We start from the raw sequence: 25,789 nt of genomic DNA on the forward strand, positions 1-25,789 counted from the left end.
GTAGTAATGGACGAGTCAACAAATTAAGGGGGAGAGCTGAGCTAGAGCTGAACCAAGAATCTGGCTCGGATCATAGAGCAAAGCGCTGTAAATATTTTATATGCAAATCATACAACAAACATCACGTAAAATACAATCAAGTCGTCAAAATTCAAAAATGTGTTTTACTTTAACATGTGGAAGCTTTGACCTTAATACATCAAAATAATGCAACACTAATACATCACATTAATACAGCACTGAGAAGTTCTTTATTAAAAGTTTTTAAACATGAACCATTAATGAACCGAGAAAGCAAGACAGTTGTCATGTAAGCCTTGTATGTGGCCCAGATTATTATAAAGCAACATTTTAGTTTATTAAATGAAACAGAATCGTTTTTTTACAAATTATATTCTGAACACGTTTCAAAGAACCTCCATACAGGATAATGAAAAATGAATGGTTTCACTTTGTACAAATCAGCCGATAAATGCATATCTATTTGTCTTTCCTAAGGTTAAGGCTATGTTTCATTCCCTTGTGCATTTTTCTGTAGTTATTATATAGCCCAAACTCGACCTGGATGGTATTGGAGCCCTTCACATGAGCACCAGTTGCATTATACAAGGTCACCCTTCATTTTGATAGGGATGGGGAGATTAAGTGATTTGTCCAGAATCACAAGATCTGAGCTGACGCAGAGACTCAAACCTGGTTCCTCTTTTCGAAGTTTGTGGCTCTGGCTGTAATGCCACATCCAGGGTACATGGCGGAAGGCAATCCGAAGCCACCTGAAAGCTTGACTTGTTATGGGCTCGAGTTTCCAACAGGACTCAAGCTTTCAGTAGCTTGCCCACCTCTATGCTCAGGAGTATTTCATTGTAGAAGCACAAGGTAAAGAAAGGACCAGGGCGAGAGTTATTATAGTCGGGAATAGAAGAGAGCTTTAATAGGCGGCACTTGCTGTTCCCAACTGGCTTAACATATAACATTTGGTAATAAATGCTGTAGCCATTTGGCTGGTGAACAGGATCTACGGCAGGCCCTACACCCTGATAGGGGCCAAAGAGGTAGGTGGAGTAAAGGTACACTCAGGCAGAGTACAGTAACAACATTGCCACATGTAGGACAGAGTTTTTCCATGAGCATCAAACATATTACGATACGTCATATTGCTTGTCTTCCTGTCTCTAGCCCATGGCAGAGGCTGTCAAAGTTTCTGGTCCAATGACCCTGGAGCCCATCCATTGGCTGAATGCATGACATGTGTGAGTGGTCTATTTGCATATTGAAAGCTATATCCAACCTCCTTCCAGCAATGTGCATTGTGGTGCACTCTTTTGCTGATGCAAGGAAGAGCGTTGGAAGGTTTTAGTCCAGAGTCATGAACTGAAGTTTGTGTTACAAAAATAGTGCAAACAAAATATTGAGGACAAAGTTATCTCCAGTAACTGTAACTTATGTCCTAAGGTAACAGATCTAAACAGATCTAAACCTTTTTCCCTTCTCTGTGGTGTGCCGCAGGGGTCCTCTTTGAGCCCCACGCTCTTTAATATTTATGTCAGCCCGCTGGCGGACTTGATAAGGTCTTTCGGTCTGCAACTTACATCTTACGCAGACGATACCCAAATTGTGTTATCAGTACAACGAGGGTCTCGAGTGGATATTAAAGCAAGATGTCATGACTGTTTTTAAAGCGTTTCAGAAAAGGGGGTGGTGATGGACAGAGTCTCTGAATTAAGCAGAACACTCCTACCCAGTCAACAGATCAGGGCTTGATCCATCACCGTTTTTTAGCTCACTGCACCATCCCAGCTCAGAACCTGGCTACATGCAAATTAGTCTGTCCCTGGCCCAGTGCATCATGGGAACAGGGCAGGCCAAACTACCAAGCCAATTCATTTACTGGAAAGGAAACAAGCTTCCGGGGACCAGTTTCTGGCATTACAGCCGTCTTCGGCCCGGCTTGCTTGAATCCTGATGGTGCAGTCAGCAAGGGACTCATGTCTGAGCATACCCTTCCACGCTTGTGGTGGACAAAACGATTCAGAAAAGGGGGTGGTGATGGACAGAGTCTCTGAATTAAGCAGAACACTCCTACCCAGTCAACAGATCAGGGCTTGATCCATCACCGTTTTTTAGCTCACTGCACCATCCCAGCTCAGAACCTGGCTACATGCAAATTAGTCTGTCCCTGGCCCAGTGCATCATGGGAACAGGGCAGACCAAACTACCAAGCCAATTCTTTTACTGGAAAGGAAACAAGCTTCCGGGGACCGGTTTCTGGCATTACAGCCGTCTTCGGCCCGGCTTGCTTGAATCCTGATGGTGCAGTGAGCAAGGGACTCATGTCTGAACATACCCTTCCACGCTTGTGAAAGAAGAGGAGACGAGCCGGTGTCAGAATTAGGAAAGAGCGGAAAGTAACAACAAAAATATCGGCATGCACTGTGTCAATGTGAGTACGCACAGAAACCCGAGTGTGTCTAAACACACTTAACATCAGGATTAAAGAAATGCATGATCGTTTCATAAATAGAGGCTATCCTGAAACCATCTTAAAGGAGGCAAACACTCGAGTCTCAGCCATCAGCAGAAAAGAAAGCCTTACCAAGAAAGCCAAACAAACGGACCAACGCATGGTGCTGGTGTCCAAAAACTCTACGGCAAGTGCAATCTTTAAGAGAATTATCCTCAACCACTGGCCCATCCAACAAATGGAACCCGATTTCAGGGAAATTTTTCAAACTTTACCACTGTTTGCCTACACCCGCAGCAGTAACATGAAGGAAATTCTCACCAAAAAACCTTCCATTTATAAAGATCATAAAGGAACCCAGCCGTGCATGAATTGCAACAACTGCAATTGTATAATCAAAGGAAATACCATAAGACGCTTTCCGAACTGTTGCACCCACTGGAGTGGGAATAGTAATTTTAACCCCTACGCTATCCAACGCATTCCCCTACTGTTGCACTCACTGGAGTGGGAATAGTAATTTTAACCCCTACGCTATCCAAAGCTTTCCCTACTGTTGCACCCACTGGAGTGGGAATAGTAATTTTAACCCCTACGCTAACCAACGCTTTCCCTTCTGTTGTACTCTTTGGAGTGGGAATAGTAATTTTTACCACTATGCTATCCAACGCTTTCCCTACTGTTGCACCCACTGGAGTTGGAATTGTAATTTTAACCCCTACGCTATCCAACACTTTCCCTACTGTTGCACCCACTGGAGTGGGAATAGTAATTTTAACCCCTATGCTATCCAACGCTTTCCCTACTGTTGCACTTACTGGAGTGGGAATAGTAATTTTAACCCCTACGCTATCCAACGCTTTCCCTACTGTTGCACTCTTTGGAGTGGGAATAGTAATTTTAACCCCTACGCTATCCAACGCTTTCCCTACTGTTGCACCCACTGGAGTGGGAATAGTAATTTTTACCCCTACGCTATCCAATGCTTTCTCTACTGTTGCACTCTTTGGAGTGGAAATAGTAATTTTTACCCTTGCGCTATCCAACGCTTTCCCTACTGTTGCACTCTTTGGAGTGGGAATAGTAATTTTTACCCTTACGCTATCCAACGCTTTCCCTACTGTTGCACCCACTGGAGTGGGAATAGTAATTTTAACCCCTACGCTATCCAAAGCTTTCCCTACTGTTGCCCCACTGGAGTGGGAATAGTAATTTTAACCCCTACGCTATCCAACGCTTTCCCTACTGTTGCACTCTTTGGAGTGGGAATAGTAATTTTTACCCCTACGCTATCCAACGCTTTCCCTACTGTTGCACCCACTGGAGTGGGAATAGTAATTTTAAACCCTACGCTATCCAACGTTTTCCCTATTGTTGCACCCACTGGAGTGGGATTAGTAATTTAAACCCCTACGCTATCCAACCCTTTCCCTACTGTTGTACTCACTGAAGTGGGAATAGTAATTTTAACCCCTATGCTATCCAATGCTTTCCCTACTGTTGCACTCTTTGGAGTGGGAATAGTAATTTTTACCCCTACGCTATCCAACGCTTTCCCTACTGTTGCACCCACTGGAGTGGGAATAGTAATTTTTACCCCTACGCTATCCAATGCTTTCTCTACTGTTGCACTCTTTGGAATAGGAATAGTAATTTTTACCCTTGCGCTATCCAATGCTTTCCCTACTGTTGCACTCTTTGGACTGGGAATAGTAATTTTTACCCTTACGCTATCCAACGCTTTCCCTACTGTTGCACCCACTGGAGAGGGAATAGTAATTTTAACCCCTACGCTATCCAAAGCTTTCCCTACTGTTGCACCCACTGGAGTGGGAATAGTAATTTTAACCCCTATGCTATCCAACGCTTTCCCTACTGTTGCACTCTTTGGAGTGGGAATAGTAATTTCTACCCCTACGCTATCCAACGCTTTCCCTACTGTTGCACCCACTGGAGTGGGAATAGTTATTTTAAACCCTACGCTATCCAACGTTTTCCCTATTGTTGCACCCACTGAAGTGGGATTAGTAATTTAAACCCCTACGCTATCCAACCCTTTCCCTACTGTTGTACTCACTGAAGTGGGAATAGTAATTTTAACCCCTACGCTATCCAATGCTTTCCCTACTGTTGCACTCTTTGGAGTGGGAATAGTAATTTTTAACCCTACGCCATCCAACGCTTTCCCTACTGTTGCACCCACTGGAGTGGGAATAGTAATTTTAACCCCTACGCTATCCAACGCTTACCCTATGCTTGCACTCTTTGGAGTGGGAATAGTAATTTTTACACTTTTGTTATTGTACGTTAATAATACTGGCTATTATTTAATTATTGTCAGAATTAGGAAAGAGCGGAAAGTAACAACAAAAATATCGGCATGCACTGTGTCAATGTGAGTAATTTTAACCCCTACGCTATCCAACGCTTACCCTATGCTTGCACTCTTTGGAGTGGGAATAGTAATTTTTACACTTTTGTTATTGTACGGTAATAATACTGGCTAATATTTAATTATATTTTGTTACTATATATATATGTTTAAAGAAATATGAATTAAAAAAAATTGTTTTTTTACTTTCATTAATTATTTAATTATTATAAGTTAATTTAAGTATTTTTAATTATATTTTAGTAATTAATTTTTGATATTAATTTAATTTAACATTGTTTTTAGTAAAGTCGATATTTTTTAAAACTATATTTTTGTAAACGATATTTTTAACTCAATATTTTTGTACTTACCTGTTTGTAGATAGAAACTCTATATTTTGTCAGTCGATATTTTGTCAACGATATTCTTGATGGTCGATATTCTGTCTCTCGATATTATTTCAGTGATCCCTTTTAGACCGACGGGGGACCGAAACGTCGACGCGCGACATCGTTTTGATTATTTTACCATTTTTTTGTGATTTTGGAAATGTAATATTTTGTAATATGACATTTATGAACTGTATGGTATGCTTTCAATCCGTACTGTAAGCAAAAGATGTGTTATATATACTACGATTGACTGTGTGCAAACCAGAGTAGTATATGTGTTGCCATGATGTTTTTGTATTGATAACAAACAAAGCTCACAATTTCAATTACATTTTGTGTCGCTTGTAAAAAGCCTTTTCCCTACGTTTTTGAATTAATGATCACTGCTGTGACAATTGCGAAAGTGTGATTATATTGAAAATAATTCCTTGGGGGACAACTTTTGATTGTGTTTTTTAGACCCTGGCATATGTTTCAAATCAGCCATGTACTACGTTTCCAGGAAGATATTCATATAACAGGCTCCTAGACAAGACCCCCGACCATAACTAGACCTACTATATAGACCTTCAACTCATGTCTTTCATTGCCACTTAGCTCAGGTAATGGAAACGTCTGGCACAACACCCATGGCTAAGTCTCATTAAAAAGTCTTCCTTAAACAATCACATTTAATAAGCTAAACAGAGCAGATGGAGAAAAGTTCAAGTGAGTATTCTAATGAGAAAGGATGCAGGATGCTGGGGTCCTATCTGAAGCCATCACAGAACTCAGAGAGAGGATAACTGCCAATTAAAAGAAGCCAAAGGGAATGCTTTTGATAGCAGTCAAACTTTTATGTCTTCGGACTACAATGTAAATGTATGGGTAGAGGCGCAAAAATAGCATGGCACCAAATGGCTAAAGAAACTTGTGGATCAATCAATCAATCAATCAATCATAACATTTGTATAGCGATCTACTCACCCGGAGGGTCTCAAGGCGCTTGGGGTAGGGGGGTCCGCGACTGCTCGAACAGCCAGGTCTTGAGTTGCTTCCTGAAGGAGAGGTGGTCTAAGGTCAGGCGGAGGTGGATGGGGAGGGAGTTCCAAGTCTTGGCTGCCAGGTAGGAGAAGGATCTTCCTCCCGTGGTGGCTCTTCAGATGCGTGGAATGGAGGCGAGGGCGAGGCTGGTCGATCGTAGCTGGCGAGTGGGAGTGTAGAAGGTCAGGCGGTTGTTGAGGTACCTGGGTCCCAAGTTGTGAATGGCTTTGTGTGCGTGGGTGAGGAGTCGGAACGTGATTCTTTTGCTGACAGGGAGCCAGCGCAGGTCTCCCAGGTGTCTGGAGATGTGGCTGTGTCGGGGGATGTCCAGTATGAGTCGTGCTGAGGCGTTCTGGTAGCGTTGGAGTCTTTTCTGCAGTTTGGCTGTGGTTCCGGCGTACAGGGTATTTCCGTAGTCCAGTCGGCTGTTGACGAGTGCCTGGGTGACCGTCTACCTGGTTTCGGTGGGGATCCATCGGAAGATCTTCCGGAGCATGTGTAGGATGTTGAAGCATGACGAAGAGACGGCGTTGACTTGTCTGGTCATCGAGAGGGAGGAGTCCAGGATGAAGCCCAGGTTGCGCGCGTGGTCCGTTGGTTTGGGTGCGCTGCCCAGGGCAGGGGGCCAGCAGGAGTCGTCCCAGGCGGAGGGTGATGATCCCAGGATGAAGACTTCCGTCTTGTCTGAATTCAGTTTCAGGTGGCTGTTCTTCATCCACTCGGCTACGTCTTTCATTCCTTCGTGTAAGTTGGTTCTGGCGGTGGCGGGGTCGTTGGTGAGGGAGAGGATCAGTTGGGTGTCGTCGGCGTAGAAAATTATGTTGAGGTTGTGTTGGCGTGCGATGGCCGCGAGGGGGCTCATGTAGATGTTGAAGAGGGTGGGGCTGAGAGATGATCCTTGTGGTACGCCGCAGATGACTTTGGTGGCCTCGGATCTGAATGGGGGGAGGCAGACTCTCTGGGTTCTTCCAGCGAGGAACGAGATGATCCACTCCAGTGCCTTCTCTTGGATTCCGATGTTGTTGAGGCGCTGCACTAGGGTGTGGTGGCAGACAGTGTCGAACGCTGCGGAGAGGTCCAGGAGGATGAGGGCCGCTGTTACCCCATTGTCGAGTAGGGCTCGGTTGTCGTCAGTGGCTGCGATGAGGGCGGTCTCGGTGCTGTGGTTTGCTCGGAAACCGGATTGCGAACGGTCGAGGGATCCATTTGTCTCGAGGAAGGCGGCCAGCTGTCTGTTGACGATCTTCTCGATGACTTTTGCAGGAAAAGGAAGGAGCGAGATGGGGCGGTAGTTTTTGAGGTCGGTGGGGTCCGCTGATGGTTTCAACAGTAGGGCGCTTAGTTCTGCATGCTTCCAGCTCTCCGGGAAGGTGGCGGTGTTGAAGGAGCAGTTGATGATGTCCCGGAGATGGGGTGCGATGACGGAGTTGGCCTTGTTGAAGACGTGGTGGGGGCAAGGGTCGGTTGGTGATCCGGAGTGGATGGTGTTCATCATGCGGATGGTGTCTTCGGTGCTGACCGGAGTCCAGGCACGGAGGGTGGTGGTGGGGGGCGTCGGTTCAGTGGTAGGGTGCGTGGGCTGTGTGCTGAAGCTGCTGTGTATGTCTGCAATCTTGCTGTGGAAGAACGAGGCGAGTGCGTTGCAGAGATCTTGCGAGGGAGTTATGTTGTTGTTTCCGGCGCTGGGGTTGGAGAGCTCTTTGACGATGCTGAAGAGTTCCTTGCTGTTATGGGCGTTGTTGTCTAGTCGTTCCTTGAATGCTGTCTTCTTGGTGGTGTGGATCAGCTGGTGGTGTTTGCGGGTGGCGTGCTTGAGGGTGGTCTAGTTGTCTGTAGTCGGGTTGTTGCGCCAAGCTTTCTCAAGGGTACGGCAGTTCCTCTTGGAGCTCTTGAGTTCGTCGGTGAACCAGGGGGCTTTCTTGCTGCCGGGTCTGCTGGGGGGGTCTTCCGTAGAGCCAGGTCATCTGCGCAGATGGTGATCCACTGTGTGAGGTTGTCGGCTGCTTGGCTGGGGTCCGTTGATCTGGCGGGGGTGATCTGGGTCAGGGATGTGGTGAGCTGGTCGGAGGTGATCTTGTTCCAGCTCCTGCGGGGAACCTGTTGTGGGTGGTGGTGGGTAGTGGTCTTTCGGAAGCTGAAGTGGACGCAGCTGTGGTCTGTCCAGTGAAGTCCGGTGGCGTGGCTGAAGGAGATGTACTTGCTGGATGAGAAGACGGGGTCAAGCGTGTGTCTGGCGTAGTGAGTGGGGGTGGTCACCAGTTGCTTGAGTCCGAGGTTGGCGAGGTTGTCCAGCAGGGTGGTGGTGTTGCTGTCATTGTTGTTCTTCAGGTGGAAGTTGAGGTCCCCTAGGAGGATGTAGTCAGCGGAGGGGAGGGCGTGCGGGCTGATGAAGTCTGCGATGTCTTCGCTGAAGTGTGTGCGGGGTCCAGGTCTGTAGATGAGGGTGCCTCTGAGGGTGGTCTTGGGGTTGGTGTGGATCTGGAAGTGCAGGTGTTCAGCGGCTGTGAGGATGTCGTCTGTGTTGGTCGTGATGCGGATGGTGTTTCTGTGGACGATGGCGATGCCTCCTCCGGTCTGGTTGATGCAGTCCCTCCGGGTGATCTTGTAACCATCAGGGATGGAGATGGCGATGTTGGGCGCTGAGGAGGCGTTCATCCAGGTTTCCGTGAGGAAGGCGACGTCTGGAGATGTTGTGTCGAGCAGGTTCCAGAGTTCTATGGCGTGTCTGTGGACAGAGCGGGTGTTGAGCAGGATGCACTTCAGGTGGTTGCTGCTGGGGTTCGGCTTGGGGGGTGCCGCACAGGTCCGGAGGCAGGTGAACTTGCAGGTTCGGCAGGTGAAGGGTCCGTGGGTGCGTCTCGGGGTGGTTTGGTAGCAGCCGGGGCTTCCGCCGGTGTTGAGTGCGTTGAGGGTGGCGGCGTCGTACGATCGGCGGGTGGGCAGGAATCTGCGGGGACCAGGGGTCCTGGCGCAGGGCGTGGTCCAGGCGAGGACGGGCGCAGACGGGCTTGCCTTTGGCGCGCCTTCGGCACACAATCGGTGCACCCGCTGCGCGTGAATGCTGCGCGCACACGCGGTCACCATTTAAGGCAAAGTGGGGGGGAGGGGCAGCTGGGAGGCGGGAGCGGGGAGGGCACAGAAGAAAAGGGGGCGGGGCCGCGATGTACGGCGGCAGGAAGCGGGGAGCAGGAGTCACAGGGAACAGGGGCTAAAATCCAACAGCAAAATACACAGAGCAAAAAACAGGGGCAAAACAGGCAACAAGTGGTGAAAATAAGCACAGGGCACACCACTTAGCGGAAAACGGCAACGATCAGCAGCAAGCGAGGGAGGGGGCACACAGACACAGCTGGAGAGCCGTGCGGCGCGGGGGTGTCCTGAGGACAGGTCACACTCACCTGCGCCGCACAGTCTCCAATTAAGGACAAGTGGGAGGGAGGGGCAGCTGGGAGGCAGGAGTGGGGAGGGCACAGAAGAAAAGGGGGCGGGTCGTGATGTACGGCGGCGGGAAGCGGGAGTCACAGGGAACAGGGGCTAAAATACAACAGCAAAATACACGGAGCAAAAAACAGGGGCAATACAGGCAACAAGTGATGAAAATAAACACAGTGCACAGCACTTAGCGGAAAACGGAAATGACAACGATCAGCAGCGAGCGAGGGAGGGGGCACACAGACACAGCTGGAGGGCCGTGCAGCGCGGGGGTGTCCTGAGGACAGGTAACACTCACCTGCGCCGCACGGTCTCCAATTAAGGACAAGTGGGAGGGAGGGGCAGCTGGGAGGCGGGAGTGGGGAGGGCACAAAAGAAAAGGGGGCGGGCCGCGATGTACGGCGGCGGGAAGCGGGGAGCGCGGGTCACAGGGAACAGGGGCTAAAATACAACAGCAAAATACACAGAGCAAAAAACAGGGGCAATACAGGCAACAAGTGGTGAAAATAAACACAGGGCACAGCACTTAGCGGAAAACGGCAACGATCAGCAGCGAGCGAGGGAGGGGGCACACAGACACAGCTGGAGGGCCGTGCGGCGCAGGGGTGTCCTGAGGACAGGTCACACTCACCATCGCCGCGTATCACTCAGAGTGTCATGAGTGGCAGTCCAAAGTTACAAACACACTCAAATCATGTGTTGGAACATGAGGGGCACTTTTGCTGCAGAAAAACATAAAGTAAATCATCCAGTGGTGCAAGTAAGGATATTACATAAAAAGTTGTGAAGACCGTGGGGGTTTGAGGCTGATAAAAACAAGGTTAAGGGAGATCAAGAGGCTAGTGTTACCTCACCGTGAGACAAAGGGCTGTAATGGTAGGGTGGCACCATTGCTACCTCAAGGTCTGAATCTTGCTTATTTAGGACTAAATGGAGACCGCACCTTTCTTGATTAACCCTTATTTAGAAAGCAGATCTAAGTGAGGATGACCATGAGCATGCAGTAATTGTGAGAGAAAGAGAGAGAGAGAGAGAGAGAGCATTGTGAAATAAGGGAGGAGGGCCACAAAACGTTGTTTCAAAGGGGTTTCCACACCACATTAGCAAGAACTGACCTACATCCAAAAACACCCAGCTCACGGCTGCCTAATAGACTTAAAGGTCAAGCAGCCTCTCTTCTGCCTATCAGGTCTGGGGAAGTCAGAGATGCCAAGGAGCGGTAGAAGTAATGGAGTCAATTCCCACCACAAAGGAGTAAAAATTGTGTGAGTCACTAAAAAGTATTCACTCTGTTTTAAGGTTATTTTGATGATGCACATTATAATAATTTGAATTTTTGCACTCATTAGAACTAACATATTATTATGCTTTTGATGTTGGGAAGAATTTAAATCAGCCAAATAGAATTTAATATGAACGCAACATTGCTTTTTCATATCATGGCCTTTGTTGAGGGTTCAAACAGAAGAGGAGCAGGCAACCACCATCAAGTTGTATGGCAGAAGAAGCAGCAGACTAGTGCCTACAAACATTTCTGCCAAGAATCCTTGGAGAGTCTCCCTTCCTTTGACTCCTCTTGAAAGAATAAAACAAAGAAAAGGCAATTAATTGCTTCAGTCGCCCTTTTTTGCCTAGTGGTAAGAGTGATGCATTGGGAGAATACATTGATGAATGTGATATCTAATGATTAGCCTAACTAAGCCAGTGATGATGTAATAAAGATCAGCAAGCTTTCTTGCATATCTATGGATATGTTGCTGGCCTATATTTTAAACTTACAATCTTCTGAAAGCCCATAGCACTTCTTACCTGTTTTAAGTCAAACTCTGAAGAAAATCTTCGTGTCACTCTTGTAACCAGGTTTGGTAAAGAAAATGATCCAACACCATGCCTGCAAATTATGAGAAAGAAATTGAGATGATTAGCAGTTGCTGTGTGATTTTACTCTAAAGGGACTATCCAGTCCTTTGAATTGCAGGTAGTCACATGCACTAAACTACTTGCATAACGTTTACATAAGATGTTTGTTAAAAAAAAAGATACTTAAAACGACCTGTTGAGACAAGATGATTTACAATGAAGATATATCATTACGAGAGTTGGTATACAACTATATCCGCAATGGGACACTGTATTTAGACTCATGCCACCAAAACTGAATAATATTTTTCAAATTGCAGGAGGCCCGGGAAAAACATTAAAAATAAACAGCATGTTGCATTAGTCTACTGTTGCCATCTTGTCACCTTTCATAACAATAATGAGTACAAACAAAACGAAGAGTGAGAGTTTTAGATTAGACAATCATTAACAGGACACAGACTGAGGGGCTCATTTACAAATTAATGGAGTACCACATCAGCCTTTCCTGCATAGTCACCCCAGGTTTTGTTCCTTATTGTGGACCCTATTTTTTACCGGTTTTTGAACTCTGTGCACGTTACCCCTTCAGTGCCAGAGTAAAGTTCTTATGCTCCCCCTTTGAATATTGTTCAATGGGTTTACCCCTGATTGACCTATTTAACTTGCCTTTATAGCTCTAGTATATTGTGTAGACAATACCCCAAGGGCCTTGAAGTTAAATGCCACCTGTGTAGGCTGCCTTCCACGGTGGTGGGCTCCAAAGATGGCTACTATATATGTCCTGCCTGCAGCAGCCTGAACACCTGATGTCAAACATATCAAAATATCTGCTTTTAAAAATCAATAGTCCACCCCTAAGTATAACGTATTACCCACAATGTAAGATGCCTGATATTTAAAAGTAGAACATGTGTGAAATTAAAATTTATATTTTTTCAGGTTACCTAGGCCCCAAAAGCTGATTTGACCTGTAGCGCAGTAGCTGAATCATAGAAAATGATAAAGTACAGATTATAATCTTTAATCTGTAACTTTTGACAGGAAATGGCTAACATAGCTATTTATGGACTATTTCATATTTAGTAAAAAAACACTTCATTGTCTTTGGGGTTAGGGCATTACAGGGATTGGAAAACGGATGTGGGCTGGGCCTTAGCTTCAGAAGAAGCACTTTTCCTTCTTAATGCACTCAGGAAGATGACTTGCAGTGGTTGTTCTTGGACTCAGCAGGGGACTTTGCAGGTTTATGAGGGCTCCACATGTGTAGGATCCACAATCTCAATGTATTCCTATCCAAAATAACCATTTCTCCTGTGTATATGTTCATAAGTCTGGTTGAGTTATTATTACTTAAAATATCATAATATGCCAGTAACTGGGCTTTTTGTTTAAGTAGCCATTGTAAGGTCTTTTAGCATACTTTCTTAGGGTACTTGGTCACTCTTGAAGGATCAATGATATTATGTTCCCTTAAAATCTTTTTCATAAAAAAATTATCTGATTCTTGAGTGTCTAAGAAAAAAATAGTCTCTAATATTCGGAGGAGATAATCCTCCTTCTGCAACCGAATAGTTTAAAGTGCTAAGTGCCAATCTTGGTGTCTTTTTTTCCCAAAGGTAAGAAGAGAACATACTATCTATCTGCTTATAAAAGGAAGTCTGTATTGCACAAGGAGCTGCACTAAAAAGAAAATTAAAAAGTGGAAGAACAGAAATTGAAATTAGCGCAGCCCGTCCCATTATTGATAGCGGGAGCTGATTCCATCGTGCTGAGAGCTCACCTTTTTTAGTAATGAAATGTGATTTAGTGAATAGAGATCTTCTACTTTTTCTGATACATAGAGTCCTAGAAATCTCTTTGGGCGGTTATTATATGTCTGTCTGAAATCAGATAGCAGAGTGTTTTCACCACAATTGCATAATATGATTTCTGTTTTGGTTTTATTTATTTTATACTCGCCTATCCTTTGAAAATCTGCAAACACCCTCAAAACTTCTGACTGGGTAGTTGACTTCGAGTCCAGAAAAAGTACAATGTCATCGGCATTAAGCATGAGCGAATTTTGCGGATCTCGCGTTCGCGAATTTTGCGGATTTGCGGATTCGCAATCCGCAAAATCCGCGAATTCCCGCGAAATTGCGGATTTTTTTTTTTTGTGTTCGCCCGTGTTTCTGCCAGTTCGCGAGGGTTTTGTACACTTTCGCAAATTGCGAACTTACCTGTCGGGTCGCAAGTTTCGCGAACTTGTTGTTTCTACGTGTCCAGCCTGTTTGGGACACTCTTCTTCATCACTGCCACTCTCTGTCACCACTGCCACTCTCTGACTACTCATGCCACCCTCTGGCCCACCCATGCCACCCTCTGTTTCATCACCACACCCTCTGGTTGTCCAGTGTACATTATTTTCGGCAAAGCAAAGCACACCTTCCCTGCCTCAAGTGACCTGAATTAATTTGGGGCTGATTAATGTGTCACAGAATATTTTTTTAGCTGGCACCTGCTTCCTTAGTGCGCCCTGATTAGTGATCTTTTGCACTTGCTAAGTGCTTTCATTGTTGCAAAATTAGTTACAACACCTGCCCTGCCCCAACTGACAATAATGAATTAGGGGCTGATTAATGGATTTTAACTTCCAGCCTGGCTCCTGCTTGTCTCCCTTAGCTGTAATTCAGGACCTTTGTGGCATATGTGTAACTATTCTGAGGTTCAGAGCAGGGTCACATAAAAGTTTCAACTGGCAACTGAACTCTGGAGGGGCCCCTCAGGAAGCACTACAGGAAATGGCTACTAATGATGAGCCTGAACTTTTGAACCTGGTAAGTAGTTACTTTCAGTTTTGCTAAAATCGTATTTCTGCAATTTTGCACTTATTCGCGGGGCGCGAACTCACGCGACCTCACGCGAACAGTGCGAGCAGTGCGAGCAAAATCCGCTGCTCGCGGATTTGCGGATTTTGCGGGAGATTCGCAAATCTCGCGGATTGCGGATTTCCCGAAAATCCGCAAAATCCGCGAGCGGAACGGATTTTCCGCCCATGCCTAATCGGCATAAAGTTTTATATTAAGCATTCCTCTAACCAGAGCCGTATGTGCTCTTTTTCCCCTAATTGCAATTGCCAATGGCTCAATAAATAAAGCAAATATTAGGGCATTACAGGGATTGGAAAACGGACTTAGGGCTGGGCCTTTTCTTCAGAAGAAGCACTTTTCCTTGTTAATGCACTCAGGAAGATGACTTGCAGTGGTTGTTCTTGGACTCAGCGAGGGACTTTGCAGGTTTATGAGGGCTGCACATGTGTAGGATTTCTTGCAGAAAGAGCAGGGGGTTGGGGTGGGAGCACTGAGAAAGAGCAACAGACAGCTACCTTTTGGCTGCAGGCCGCTGGCTAAGCTCAGCAGCTCTAAGAAGTAGTGGGAATATTTTGTTGATACCAGTGGCAACTAAAACTGTACTTTTTAAGGTCTTGGCTTCAATTTTAGCTTTTTTTGGCTGAACTAATATTTCTAATGCACAACATAATGTTAGAGTGGGGCTTCGGTCAGTGATTTGCTCATTTGTTGTCTATCATAGGTGTCTTCTCTTGATTCAATTGCTTTCCTTGATATTCTGATGTTTGTCTCACTCAAGAGCTCTTTGGTCTCAGGATGACTTGTATCCTTCCACTGCAGACTTTTTTTCCTTTTGCATACCATTCCATTAAAGTGCTTAATGTTTCCTTGCCCTCTACCCACTTTTTCCTGTCCCCTTCATGCCCTCTTTGTACTCCACTCCCCCCTTCCAAAAGCCCCCCTCATATTGCTCTATGCTCCGCACTTGTTGAAAATAATTTATTATCTATTTGCTTATTTATTTTATTACAAGGTCCCGGTAATCATAAGTGCGTGTGGTCTACTCACTACTTTTTCTTTTCTTTTAATTTACTGTTACCATGTTAGAACTTGTGCACGTGTCCCACTGCAAGCATATACATCTGTGGCCTTCTTGAAATGGGTTTTCATTTGTCTTGACTCAAATGTCCTCATGCTTGTGCTAAAAAGCAAAGCCACTCTGCCTTTCTTGTGGGGTGCAAAGGGCCCACTCTAAGTCTCCATTTTTGTTTCACATTTTAGCTTGACACTATTTTCTAATGTGACTTTTTACATGCTTTGCACTTTCACAATATTGTACTGAGAAATTAGCAAGTATTATTATCACATTATTCGTGCACTCTGTCCAAGGCTAAGGCACATAGAACGCAATGCCCTTATATTTGGTTGTCCTGTTGGAGACAGCTCTAAGGGTCCAGACTAACCTTCACATTAGGTCTGCAGCTTTGATACAGTGTGATTGAACAGTGCTTTTATTTATAAAAACAGCCTCTGCATTATATTCAGCAGAGGAGCACTTCTGCTGGGATTGTCCTTGAATGTGATGCACTGTGACTGAGATGCAGTCCTGCCTTCTTGACACATCGTATTCAGATATTGGAGTTAGGCTATCCCAAGGGATCTGGCAGAGGGTACACTCACTATGTTCTCTATAGTAAATGTACTATTATGTAGGAGTATAATCATATAATCACATAAGTAATGTCATAAAGGTTGAACTGTTTATCTTTTTCACTATTACTGTAATGCTGGTTACAATGCTCTGTTTATTCTGTCTAATGATTATTACACAACACTCTATTTATAAAGGAATATGATTGTTTCAATAAAGCCATTTCATATCTTTCTTGTGTTTACCTTGGACATACAAAAGTTAACAACAAAAGGTTTGATCTGTTTCCACATTTCCTTGGGGAGTAGAAACAGTGGTCATCTTCAAAATTGCTGACACCATCTGTTAAGTTTAGGGGTTCAGATGGGGCATTGTGAGCTAACTAGGATCCAGGCCAAGATTTTCTGATGGTATGTGTGAACTAAGTTTCCATATTCGTAAGCTTTTGTTGTCCAGATACATAGTCCTACTTAATTTGTAGGTATCATACAACACCTTGTAGAGCTGAGATCTATTGCTTTGCAACTGCATTTTGAAATATTAAAAGCTCTGTACTTTGCAAAGATTACATAGATTTCAAATACATTATGTGAAGTTGCCAGTCTTCCACTTTTGCAATTTTGCACCTCCTTAAGTAATACACAGTATACTGTATTAGCAGCAGGTATGTCAATCATTTCAACCATAGATATCTCTCTTATTCCATCTGCTTAATTGTACCTCATGACCAAAAGGTATTGACTCCTGAATCCATGGCAGTTAACTTACTGACTGAAAAGTGTCTTCCAGTTTGCTCGAACAAAGTCCCAAGCAAGGCTCTGCCCGACGGCATTGTTGGCAATAAGAGTAATGGCGGAAATGCTGTCTTGCTTTCGGATTTTTGTGGGATCCAAGGTATACTGAAGATATCTATGAAATAACAAAAGAATGTATGACAAGTATTAGTAACAAGAGGACATTTTAAAACTTGATTCAAGTAATAAAAGAGTTTTGTTTTCCAAATAGACATCGGCATAATCTTACTCAAAATTTTAAAACAACTCAGGGGGAAAGCTCTCAAACGTTGGCTATTGGCAAAAAAATGGTAGGCTGAGCTTTCTCTCTTTGCAGTTATTTTTAGCTCCAAGACACGTATGGGCACTAGTGCGCTCTATAAATTGTCTTTTCATTTCACATTCCAATAATATATTGAAACGTGTTTAGGACATTGTACACAACAGTGTTAGATACAAAGCAAATATTTTAGAGAATATGAGCATGTTTGTAGTAATTAGGACTTTCCTGCTCATGTTTTTTAATTTTTAATATGTGCTGAGGTAACCAATTCTCGTAATAGGTATTGTAGAATCAATGTCCAATTTACCACACAAAGGAAGTTGCAAACTATTCTTTGGAAGCACAAGCATTTCTAGCCACATACTGTAATGTTTCTGTTACGAAAACTCAATGTAACTCATAATATACTAATGTGGGCCACAGTTTTCTCATCAATAATTTCAGTACAAATGTTGCAGTGATATTATCAATTATGTCATTGGAGATATCACAAGTGATGTAACATGGGGGAATTAGCAGTGCCTGTCAAGGGTGTGCTATCTCTGGGTGTGTGAGTGGTTATGTGGGTGTGTTAGTGGGACTGGTTATGAGTGTTTGATTGGTTCAGATGCTCCGTCCATCACCACCCTCTTTTGTACTGCTTTGTTCGCCATAAGATGGCAGGGTATGCTCAGACGTAAGTCCCTTGCTCACTTTGCCACTGGATTCAGCAAGCCTGGCTGAAGACGGCGTAATTACAGAAACCGGTCCTAGGAAGCTTGTTTCCGGTCCAGGAAAGGCATGGCTTGGCAGTTCGGGCAGGACTGTTCCCATGAGGCACAGGGTCAGCCTGATTTGCATATGGCCATGTCTGAACTGGGGTGGCAGAGTGGGCTAAAGAACGGTGATGGATTAAACCCAGATCTGTTGACTGGGTGTGAGTGTTTGAGTGGTTCAGATGCTCCGTCCATCACCACCCCCTATTGTACCACTGTGTTAGTGGATATGTCAGTATGTGGTGAGTGTGTCAGTGTGTATGTGACTAGCTGTGTGGGTCTGTGAGTGGGAGTGTGGGTCTGTTAGTGGATATGTGAGTGGCTGTATGGGTGTGTATGTGAGTGTGTGAGTGTGTGATTGTGGGTCTGTCATTGGGTGTGTGAATGGTTTTGTGGGTCTGATAGGGGGCATACGAGTGGCTGCACAGGTGTGTGAGTGGGTGAGTGAGTAGTTGGTTGTGTATATGGGGTGTATGTGGGTCTGTGAGTGGGTGTGTGAGTGGTTCTTTAGGTCTCTGAGTGGGCATGAGATTGGCTGTACAGCTGTGTGAGTGGATGTGAGTGGTTATGGGGGTGTGTACATGGGTGTGTGAGTGGCTGTATGGATGTGTGAGTTGAGGTTCCGTGACGGTTCTGTGACGACTTGAAACCGTGTTTTTAAGTTTGTCGGAAATACCTAATATTGGTATCAGTGAACCGCAAATGATCCATTTAGTATATCCTAGTGTTTTCGCTACGCTACGAGCAAGAGCACTCCTTCCATTGACATATTTCTGATATACCCACGGCATCCATCTTAGACCATGGCCGCCGCCATTTTGTGTTTCCTTGCCCTCACATATGCAATAGCCTCGGATCACTTCATTCACTCCACTTTGATTAAGGACACGTAGCCTTAGCCGGAGATTCACCTCTTACATGACACGTGCACCTTAAACCAGATCACGCTGTAGCTGCATGACTCGACAAAGGCTGCCTCCTCTGCCCGAGGCCAGCCCTGCCAAACTGGTCTTCGTGTCCATTGTACCTGATCATGATTAGGCGGCCGAAGCCGGTAGCCTTGCCCATTTACAACCCACAAACATCCCTTATCCCACTTTTCTATCTCCCACACCTGGCTCTGTTTCTTTCTTTCTGAATCTTTATTAGGGGGAGGTAACGAACTTTACGATGAGGCGGTCCGGGTCCTGAATGCAATATTGACAGGGAATTGTGACAAACTAGTGGGAACCCCTCTCTTCGCAATGTTTGGCCCCAGATATTATCGACGGTTCCTGTGTAACACCAAATATTTATTGTTTTAGACACGAAGGTTTTGGGAATGTATTACATGTAAAGAATTTGCCCCTAGCATAAAAAACTGTATATAAGGAGCAACCCACTTTGTACAAATCGAACAGGCTCCTAGTCTCTGCCCGTGTGTAGATTCTGTGACTTCTGTGTCCCTGCAGTAATAAACCTTTGGTCTTTGACGCCACCATCGAGAAGCCCGTGTTTCTGTTCATTTGTGCACCAAGGCAGGTGGAACTCCGGGGTCTTTGGGTGTTGTACCCTGACACCTCTGGACGGAACCAAAAAGTCCAGAACTCCAATTGGCCCCCCATGTGGGCCGACGTCATTCGGTACCGGTCCAAAAGCCTGAAGAGTTCGAGAAGCTTCGTGTGAAGATTCCTGAGGGAGGCGCCCCACTTCATCGATCCCGGCATATCGCAAAAGTGGCCCGAAGTTCTCTTCCACGAGGGTTTCCCGTTCAGGACGGCTGCAGTGGGCCGTTGCCTTGACCGTCGCCCTGTCTTGGACCCGAAGTGGTGCAGTCCTTAGTACGGCGAAACGTGACGGGTTTCTCCTTGGTGACGTCTTCAGTGACTCAGTTAAGTATTTAGTGATAGCTAGCTGGTTACTTTGTGAGGATTGTTAAAAATCCTTGATCGGTTCTTGGTTTGGTTTGGTTTTGTTAGATTATCACTGGTTGTTCTAGTTACGATAATCTATTTGGTTTAGTTTTGGGTATCGATACATCAGTTCGTTTTGGTAGGCCTAAGTTCTTGGTTCGAGTGCACATATTTGTTCCGTGTTTTGTTTGTTTTGTGTTCCGGACTGAAAATGGTAAGTCGGAAAATGTTGTCTTGTTTTAGTTGTAACAGTGACTCACGATTGGAGGACTCTTGTCTGGTTCCTCCGATTGGGACTCCCCTATATGATTTATATTGTAAGTATGGCGTGGGTCCTATAACTTATAATGAGATGTGGGTTCGCTATTGTAAGAAGGATGGTGTCCTTAGTTGGCCACTGCATGGTAGTTTTGAGCAAGAGATTCTCGACAATTTGGAAGCGAAATTGTTCAAGAAGAAAGCCCGGCCGGCAATGTTTGATTCCTTCCGTTATTGGCGGAAAGAATCCAAACAGAGAGAAATGAGAAGGTTGAAGAAAGAGCAGAAAGAACAAGAAGAGTTAACTCTAGAGCAAGCGACTAAACAGTTGCAAGCTAATGAGTGTGAGAAGGTCATAGATGTAGCCATTAGAGAACATAACTTAGCGATTGACAAGTGCTATCCTGCCTTGCCATCGAAAATGGCTAAGATACTGGAGGACTCCGAAAACGATCCTCTGCTATCTTATCTGTTACGGTCACCTCCACCGTATGCACAAGGTGCTACGACTCCACTAGTCCCGAATGTTCAATTGCCGGTTGCTGGACAACCTGGTGCTCCTGCTCCTATCCCTCAGAATCAAGTTCCTGTACTTCCTGTGATGAATGTAAATGTTCCTACAGCTCCTCCTCTTCCTACACTGCCAGCCACTATACCTACCTCTGTACCTACTGCTCCAGAAATTATTTTCCTCGATTCTCCTACTGCTTCCTCATCTATTCCTACCTCCACTGCATTCTCTATGTCTGCGAGTGTACTAACTCCACTTTCTGTTCGTCGAAGAATCACTGATTCGGTTACTAATATGCTGTCTCCTATATATAAAACTTTGATTAAGACTCCTACTCCTGACTCTGTACAGAGACGGAGTCAGCTTCCGAGTACTGAAGAACGGGGAGTTTTAGACTCCACGGCTCTCAGATGGATTTCGAAGGGTAGAAGATATAGTACGAGAGATGTGCTAGACACATTTATGCAGTGGGGAGAACCAACGCAGCGATACGTCTTTGATGAGATGTGCTCGTTGTTACGTGAAGAGATAGAAGAAGACGATGTCGAATCAGATTTGGAAGATTTAATTAGGGTTCAAAAGGAGTTTGCTGCTGGAATGATAGTGGGTGAGAAAATAAAACAAGCGATGGAACTCATTTTAAGTTTTAAGAATGAACCATCTCTTCGTTCACCAAGAGATTTAGAGAAAGGTAAAATGAAGCTAAGTCGCCAATATCCTATGAGGGAAGTTCCTCCAATCTGGCGCGAAGCAGTGGCACGTGATGATAATGCTGGTATTGCAGGTGCTCCAGCGCAGTTCCAACGAGTGTGGATACACATTCCATGGAAGCGAGCAGAAGTATTAGCAGTGAAACAGGCCTTGCCAGATCCGCGTAAGAATCCAGCCGGATATTACAAAGAATTAACACAGACAGTTGAGGCTTGTATAATGAACTTAGCCGACATTGATATGTTGTTTGGTAATGTAGTTCCGCAACCAGTGTGGGCTAAAATTCGTAGAGAAGATCATCAAGTTGCTTTAGGTGGTGATTGGGCAGCTATCACTGCAGCAGATGGTCAACAAATAGGTGGTGCGAAACCTGAACCTTTGATCGCTAATCTGCCAGGTAGAATAATTGATCTAATGAAGACTCTGATGCCAGCATTGCGTGTTAATTGGGACAAGTTGTCAGCATGTAAGCAAAAGAAAGACGAAAGTGTCTCGGACTTCTTCACGAGGTTCGAAGAAACTTTTGTGGATCATAGTGGTCAGGACATGAGTACAGAAGGAGGACAAAGATTGTTTGTCGATAAATTTGTGCATAATTTGTTACCTGAATTATGCAATAAATTAAAAGACTCAGAAAGTGCGTGGGCTGTATCTACGACAGCGCAAATACTTGCGACTGCGCAGTACTACGAAAATAGGGATAAAGAGGAAAAGGAAAAATCAGAAAAGAAAACGAAAGATTTAAAAACTAAAGTTCTTTTGCAGCAGGCGTATCCGCCTCGCACGAACCAGACTAATACGCAGCAAAACTCATACCAAAGGACAGATTATAGTACATCAAGACCTCAATATCAGTGGAATCAATGCGCGTACTGCAAGAAAGAGGGTCACTATAAAAATGAATGTCCGATCTTAGCGCAGAATAATGCAGCAGCAGCTCAAAGAGGTCGTGGTGGTTTTGTGCAGAATTCTAGAGGACGAGGACGAGGTGCTATGCCTCCACAAACGAATGATCGTCCCTCCAATCACTTTGATCAACGAAATGGACAATCTGTTCAGCAAAATAGATCTCAGCAATATCTTGTTGAAGATTATTGTGAAGTAGAAGAGGGTTTTCAACAAAATGGGTACTAGGACAGCCATGGACAGAGAGAGGGAGTAGTATCAGTTCCAGTGGATCAGAGTGGGCCTTATGTCGCAGTAGCAACATCAGGTGTGGTCGAACCGTTTCTGTTGGATACTGGTGCCGCAAAAAGTTCTATCATGCATGCGAAACTCCCTGGCGCACCTTTGTCTGGCTCAACAAATGTTTCCGTAGGTTTTTCAGGCGCCCCTGTGTACAACCCGATATCTGGTCCTTTGTCTATTTCTGTTGGACCGTGCCAATTGAAAGCACCCCTGATTTTGACGACAGGTTGTAATGAAAATCTGCTTGGTTTAGATTTGTTAAAACGACTATATGCGACATTGTACTGTTCTCCGGAAGGGGTACAGCTTACACTGGGTAAAAATATCACCTCTCCGATGTACTTGTCAATGGACGCACTCCCGCCGGAGCTACGTTCACTCCCTGATTCTCTTTGGGCGACTGGTCCTAATGATGTAGGTCTCCTAGAAATTCCACCGTATGTAGTAACTTTGAAAGCAAATGTGAAATTTCCAAGAATTCCCCAGTATAAAATATCGAGTGAAGGTGAGCGTGCACTTTTATTGATTGTGCAAGATTTGATCAAGAAGGGTGTGGTTGAGGAAACTAGAGGAAATGTCTGTAACAGTCCTGTATTACCGATTCTGAAGCGAACTGACCCTACAAAACCTCCAGTTTATAGATTTGTCATAGACCTTAGAGAAGTTAATAAGATTGTAATTCCGCAGTTTCCTGTAGTGCCAGACATTACTGCCTTGTTAACATTGATACCTGCTACAGCTACATGGTTCTCAGTTATAGACCTAAAGAATGCTTTCTTTAGCATTCCGATAGCCGAAGAAAGTAGGGATATTTTCGGCTTCTGTCTAGGAGGTCGCAGTTTCAGATTTAAACGCGCTCCACAAGGCTATTGTGAAAGTCCATCCATTTACAGTCAAGCTTTAAAAAGTCAGTTAGATTCTTTTGTCCTTCCTCCAGGTTCGGCCCTAGTGCAGTATGTAGACGATCTTTTAGTGGCTGCAGATGACAAGGAAACTTGCAAAGCAGCTACAATTTCCCTATTGCATCATTTGTCTAATTTGAATCATAAGGTGTCACCTTCAAAAAAGCAATACTGCTGCCAAGAAGTGACCTACCTAGGTCATCTCTTGTCAAAGGAGGGAAGGAAGTTGACCCCAGAAAGAATAAAAGCAATTACGCAGATGAGTGTTCCACGCACACAGAGAGAAGTACGTGCCTTCCTAGGTATTACCTCTTACTGTAGGCAGTGGATCCCAAATTTTTCTCTTTTAGCAAAACCGTTGGTAGCTTTGACTGGGAAAAATGTTCCGAGTCCGGTGCCATGGTCTGATGAATGTCAAGAGAGTTTTACTGAATTGCGAAAAGCATTGTGTTCAGCTCCTGTATTGGGTACACCTGATTACAGCAAGCCATTCACGCTCTACGTTCACGAAAGAGAAGGTTGCGCGTTGAGTGTTCTGACACAGAAATTTGGTGATAAACAACGCCCTTGTGCGTATTTTTCATCAACATTAGATCCGGTAGCCAGAGCGTTACCTAGTTGTTTGAGGGCTACAGCGGCAGCTGCAGCTTCCATTCGACAATCTGCTGGTTTGGTGATGAACAATATGTTAGTGGTCATGGTTCCTCATGCAGTGGATACACTCATGAACCGAACGAAGACACAACACCTTACTAGTGCGAGATTATCTGGTTACGAGCTGACATTATTAGCGAGTCATATTCAGATCAAAAGATGCAATGTATTGAATCCAGCAACATTGTTGCCGACTGATCAAGAGTCGAGTGATTCTGAGCCACATGACTGTTATTTCAAAACGGAGGAAGAGACAAAAGGACGTATCGATTTAAAAGATACTCCTCTATCCAACCCAGATGGTACGCTGTATGTGGACGGGTCATGTTTTAAATTGGAGAATGGTGATGTGACTGCTGCTTATGCGGTAACGACTTTGAAGACGATTGTGGAGACTGCGAGAGTGAGTCAGAATTCTGCCCAAGCTGCAGAATTAATAGCTCTAACGAGAGCGTGTGTTTTAGCTAAGGGAAAGAGAGTGAATGTGTTTACAGACAGTCAGTACGCATTTGGCGTGGCCCATAGTTTTGGCCGGTTGTGGAGAGAAAGAGGTTTCATTACGTCCCATGGGACTAAGATCCAACATGGTCAGCTAGTTAACGACTTGTTGGAATCTCTAACCTTGCCGACTGAAGTTGCGATTGTGAAGTGCAGTGCTCATAAAGCAATCACGGATGATGTTGGTCGTGGGAATGCCTTTGCTGATGAAATTGCTAAGCAGACAGCTAGAGACACGATGAGTAGAATGTACGTTGCTACGTCTGCAAGATGGATTGCTGAGTCTGGAATGTGTGAGGACACTATGGAAAGTGTGAAAGAGATTCAGAAAGAAGCGACTGAGGAAGAGAAACGTGTATGGAGAGAAAGTACGGGCAAATTGGACTCAAATGGATGTTGGATTGATTTGACAGAACAGCAGCGTTGGATGTTGCCTGATGCATATGTGCTTGCAGTAGTGACGATGGCACATGGAGTTGCGCATATAAGTTCTAAAGGGATATGTAAGATGTTAGCTCCGGTCTGGAAGAATGAGGGAATCAGTAAGTGTGCAGAGAGAGTGGTGAAAAACTGCATGGTGTGCTTGATGCATAATCCTGGCAAGGGAACTCCAACTCCAGCTGGCCATTTCGCTCCTCCTTCCTGCCCCTTCGAAGTGATTCAGTTAGACTTCATTCACATGGAACGCTGCAACAATTTAAAGTACGTCCTGGTGGTAGTTTGTGCTTTTTCCAGGTGGATAGAAGCATACCCACTAAAAGACAACACTGCCCTATCAACTGCCAAAATTCTTCTCAAGGAATTTTTCCCTAGGTTTGGAATGCCACGGATCGTATGGTCAGATAACGGAAGTGAGTTTATAGGGAAAGTTATGCAGAGTGTGTGTGCTGGTCTAGGAGTGAAACAAAAATTCCACAGTGCAAACCATCCCCAGTCTGCTGGTTTAGTCGAGGGTTATAATGGCACTCTGAAGCTTAAGATAGCCAAAATACAAGCATCCACAGGTTTAGCCTGGCCAGACGCACTTCCTTTGGCCTTGTTATCAACAAGAGCAACAGTGCATTCTAGAATAGGGCTTTCTCCATATGAGATTGTGTTTGGCCGCCCGGCAAATATCTGGGGTGTGCCAAGGCCTAAACAATTGTGCTCCATTGAATATCCTATGTTGATAGACTACCTTTACGACTTGACTGCTAAATTGAGTCTTATTCATCAACAGGTCTTCGATGCTTTGCCAAAACCTCCGGAGAGTCCAGGGCATCAGCTGAAACCCGGCGACCACGTGGTGGTCAGAAATTTTGCGAGGACAAAGAATCTTCAACCTCGCTACATCGGCCCCT

General features: G+C 44.9%; 1 protein-coding gene across 1 annotated transcript in view; it reads right to left on the reverse strand.

Moving 5' to 3' along the window:
- The window catches only part of LOC147733567 (aminopeptidase Ey-like), a 538,593-nt gene that overhangs the window by 20,928 nt on the left and 491,876 nt on the right, over positions 1 to 25,789 (reverse strand). Inside the window, exons 18-19 of the mRNA XM_086958155.1 lie at positions 16,793 to 16,933; positions 11,492 to 11,573 (exon numbers count right to left, since the gene is read on the reverse strand). Coding sequence (XP_086814281.1) covers positions 11,492 to 11,573; positions 16,793 to 16,933 — 223 coding nt within the window. The remainder of the gene's footprint in view (positions 1 to 11,491; positions 11,574 to 16,792; positions 16,934 to 25,789) is intronic.

Source organism: Lissotriton vulgaris, chromosome 2_1 (assembly GCF_964263255.1).
Source record: "Lissotriton vulgaris chromosome 2_1, aLisVul1.2, whole genome shotgun sequence".
NCBI classification, from domain to species: Eukaryota; Metazoa; Chordata; class Amphibia; order Caudata; family Salamandridae; genus Lissotriton; species Lissotriton vulgaris.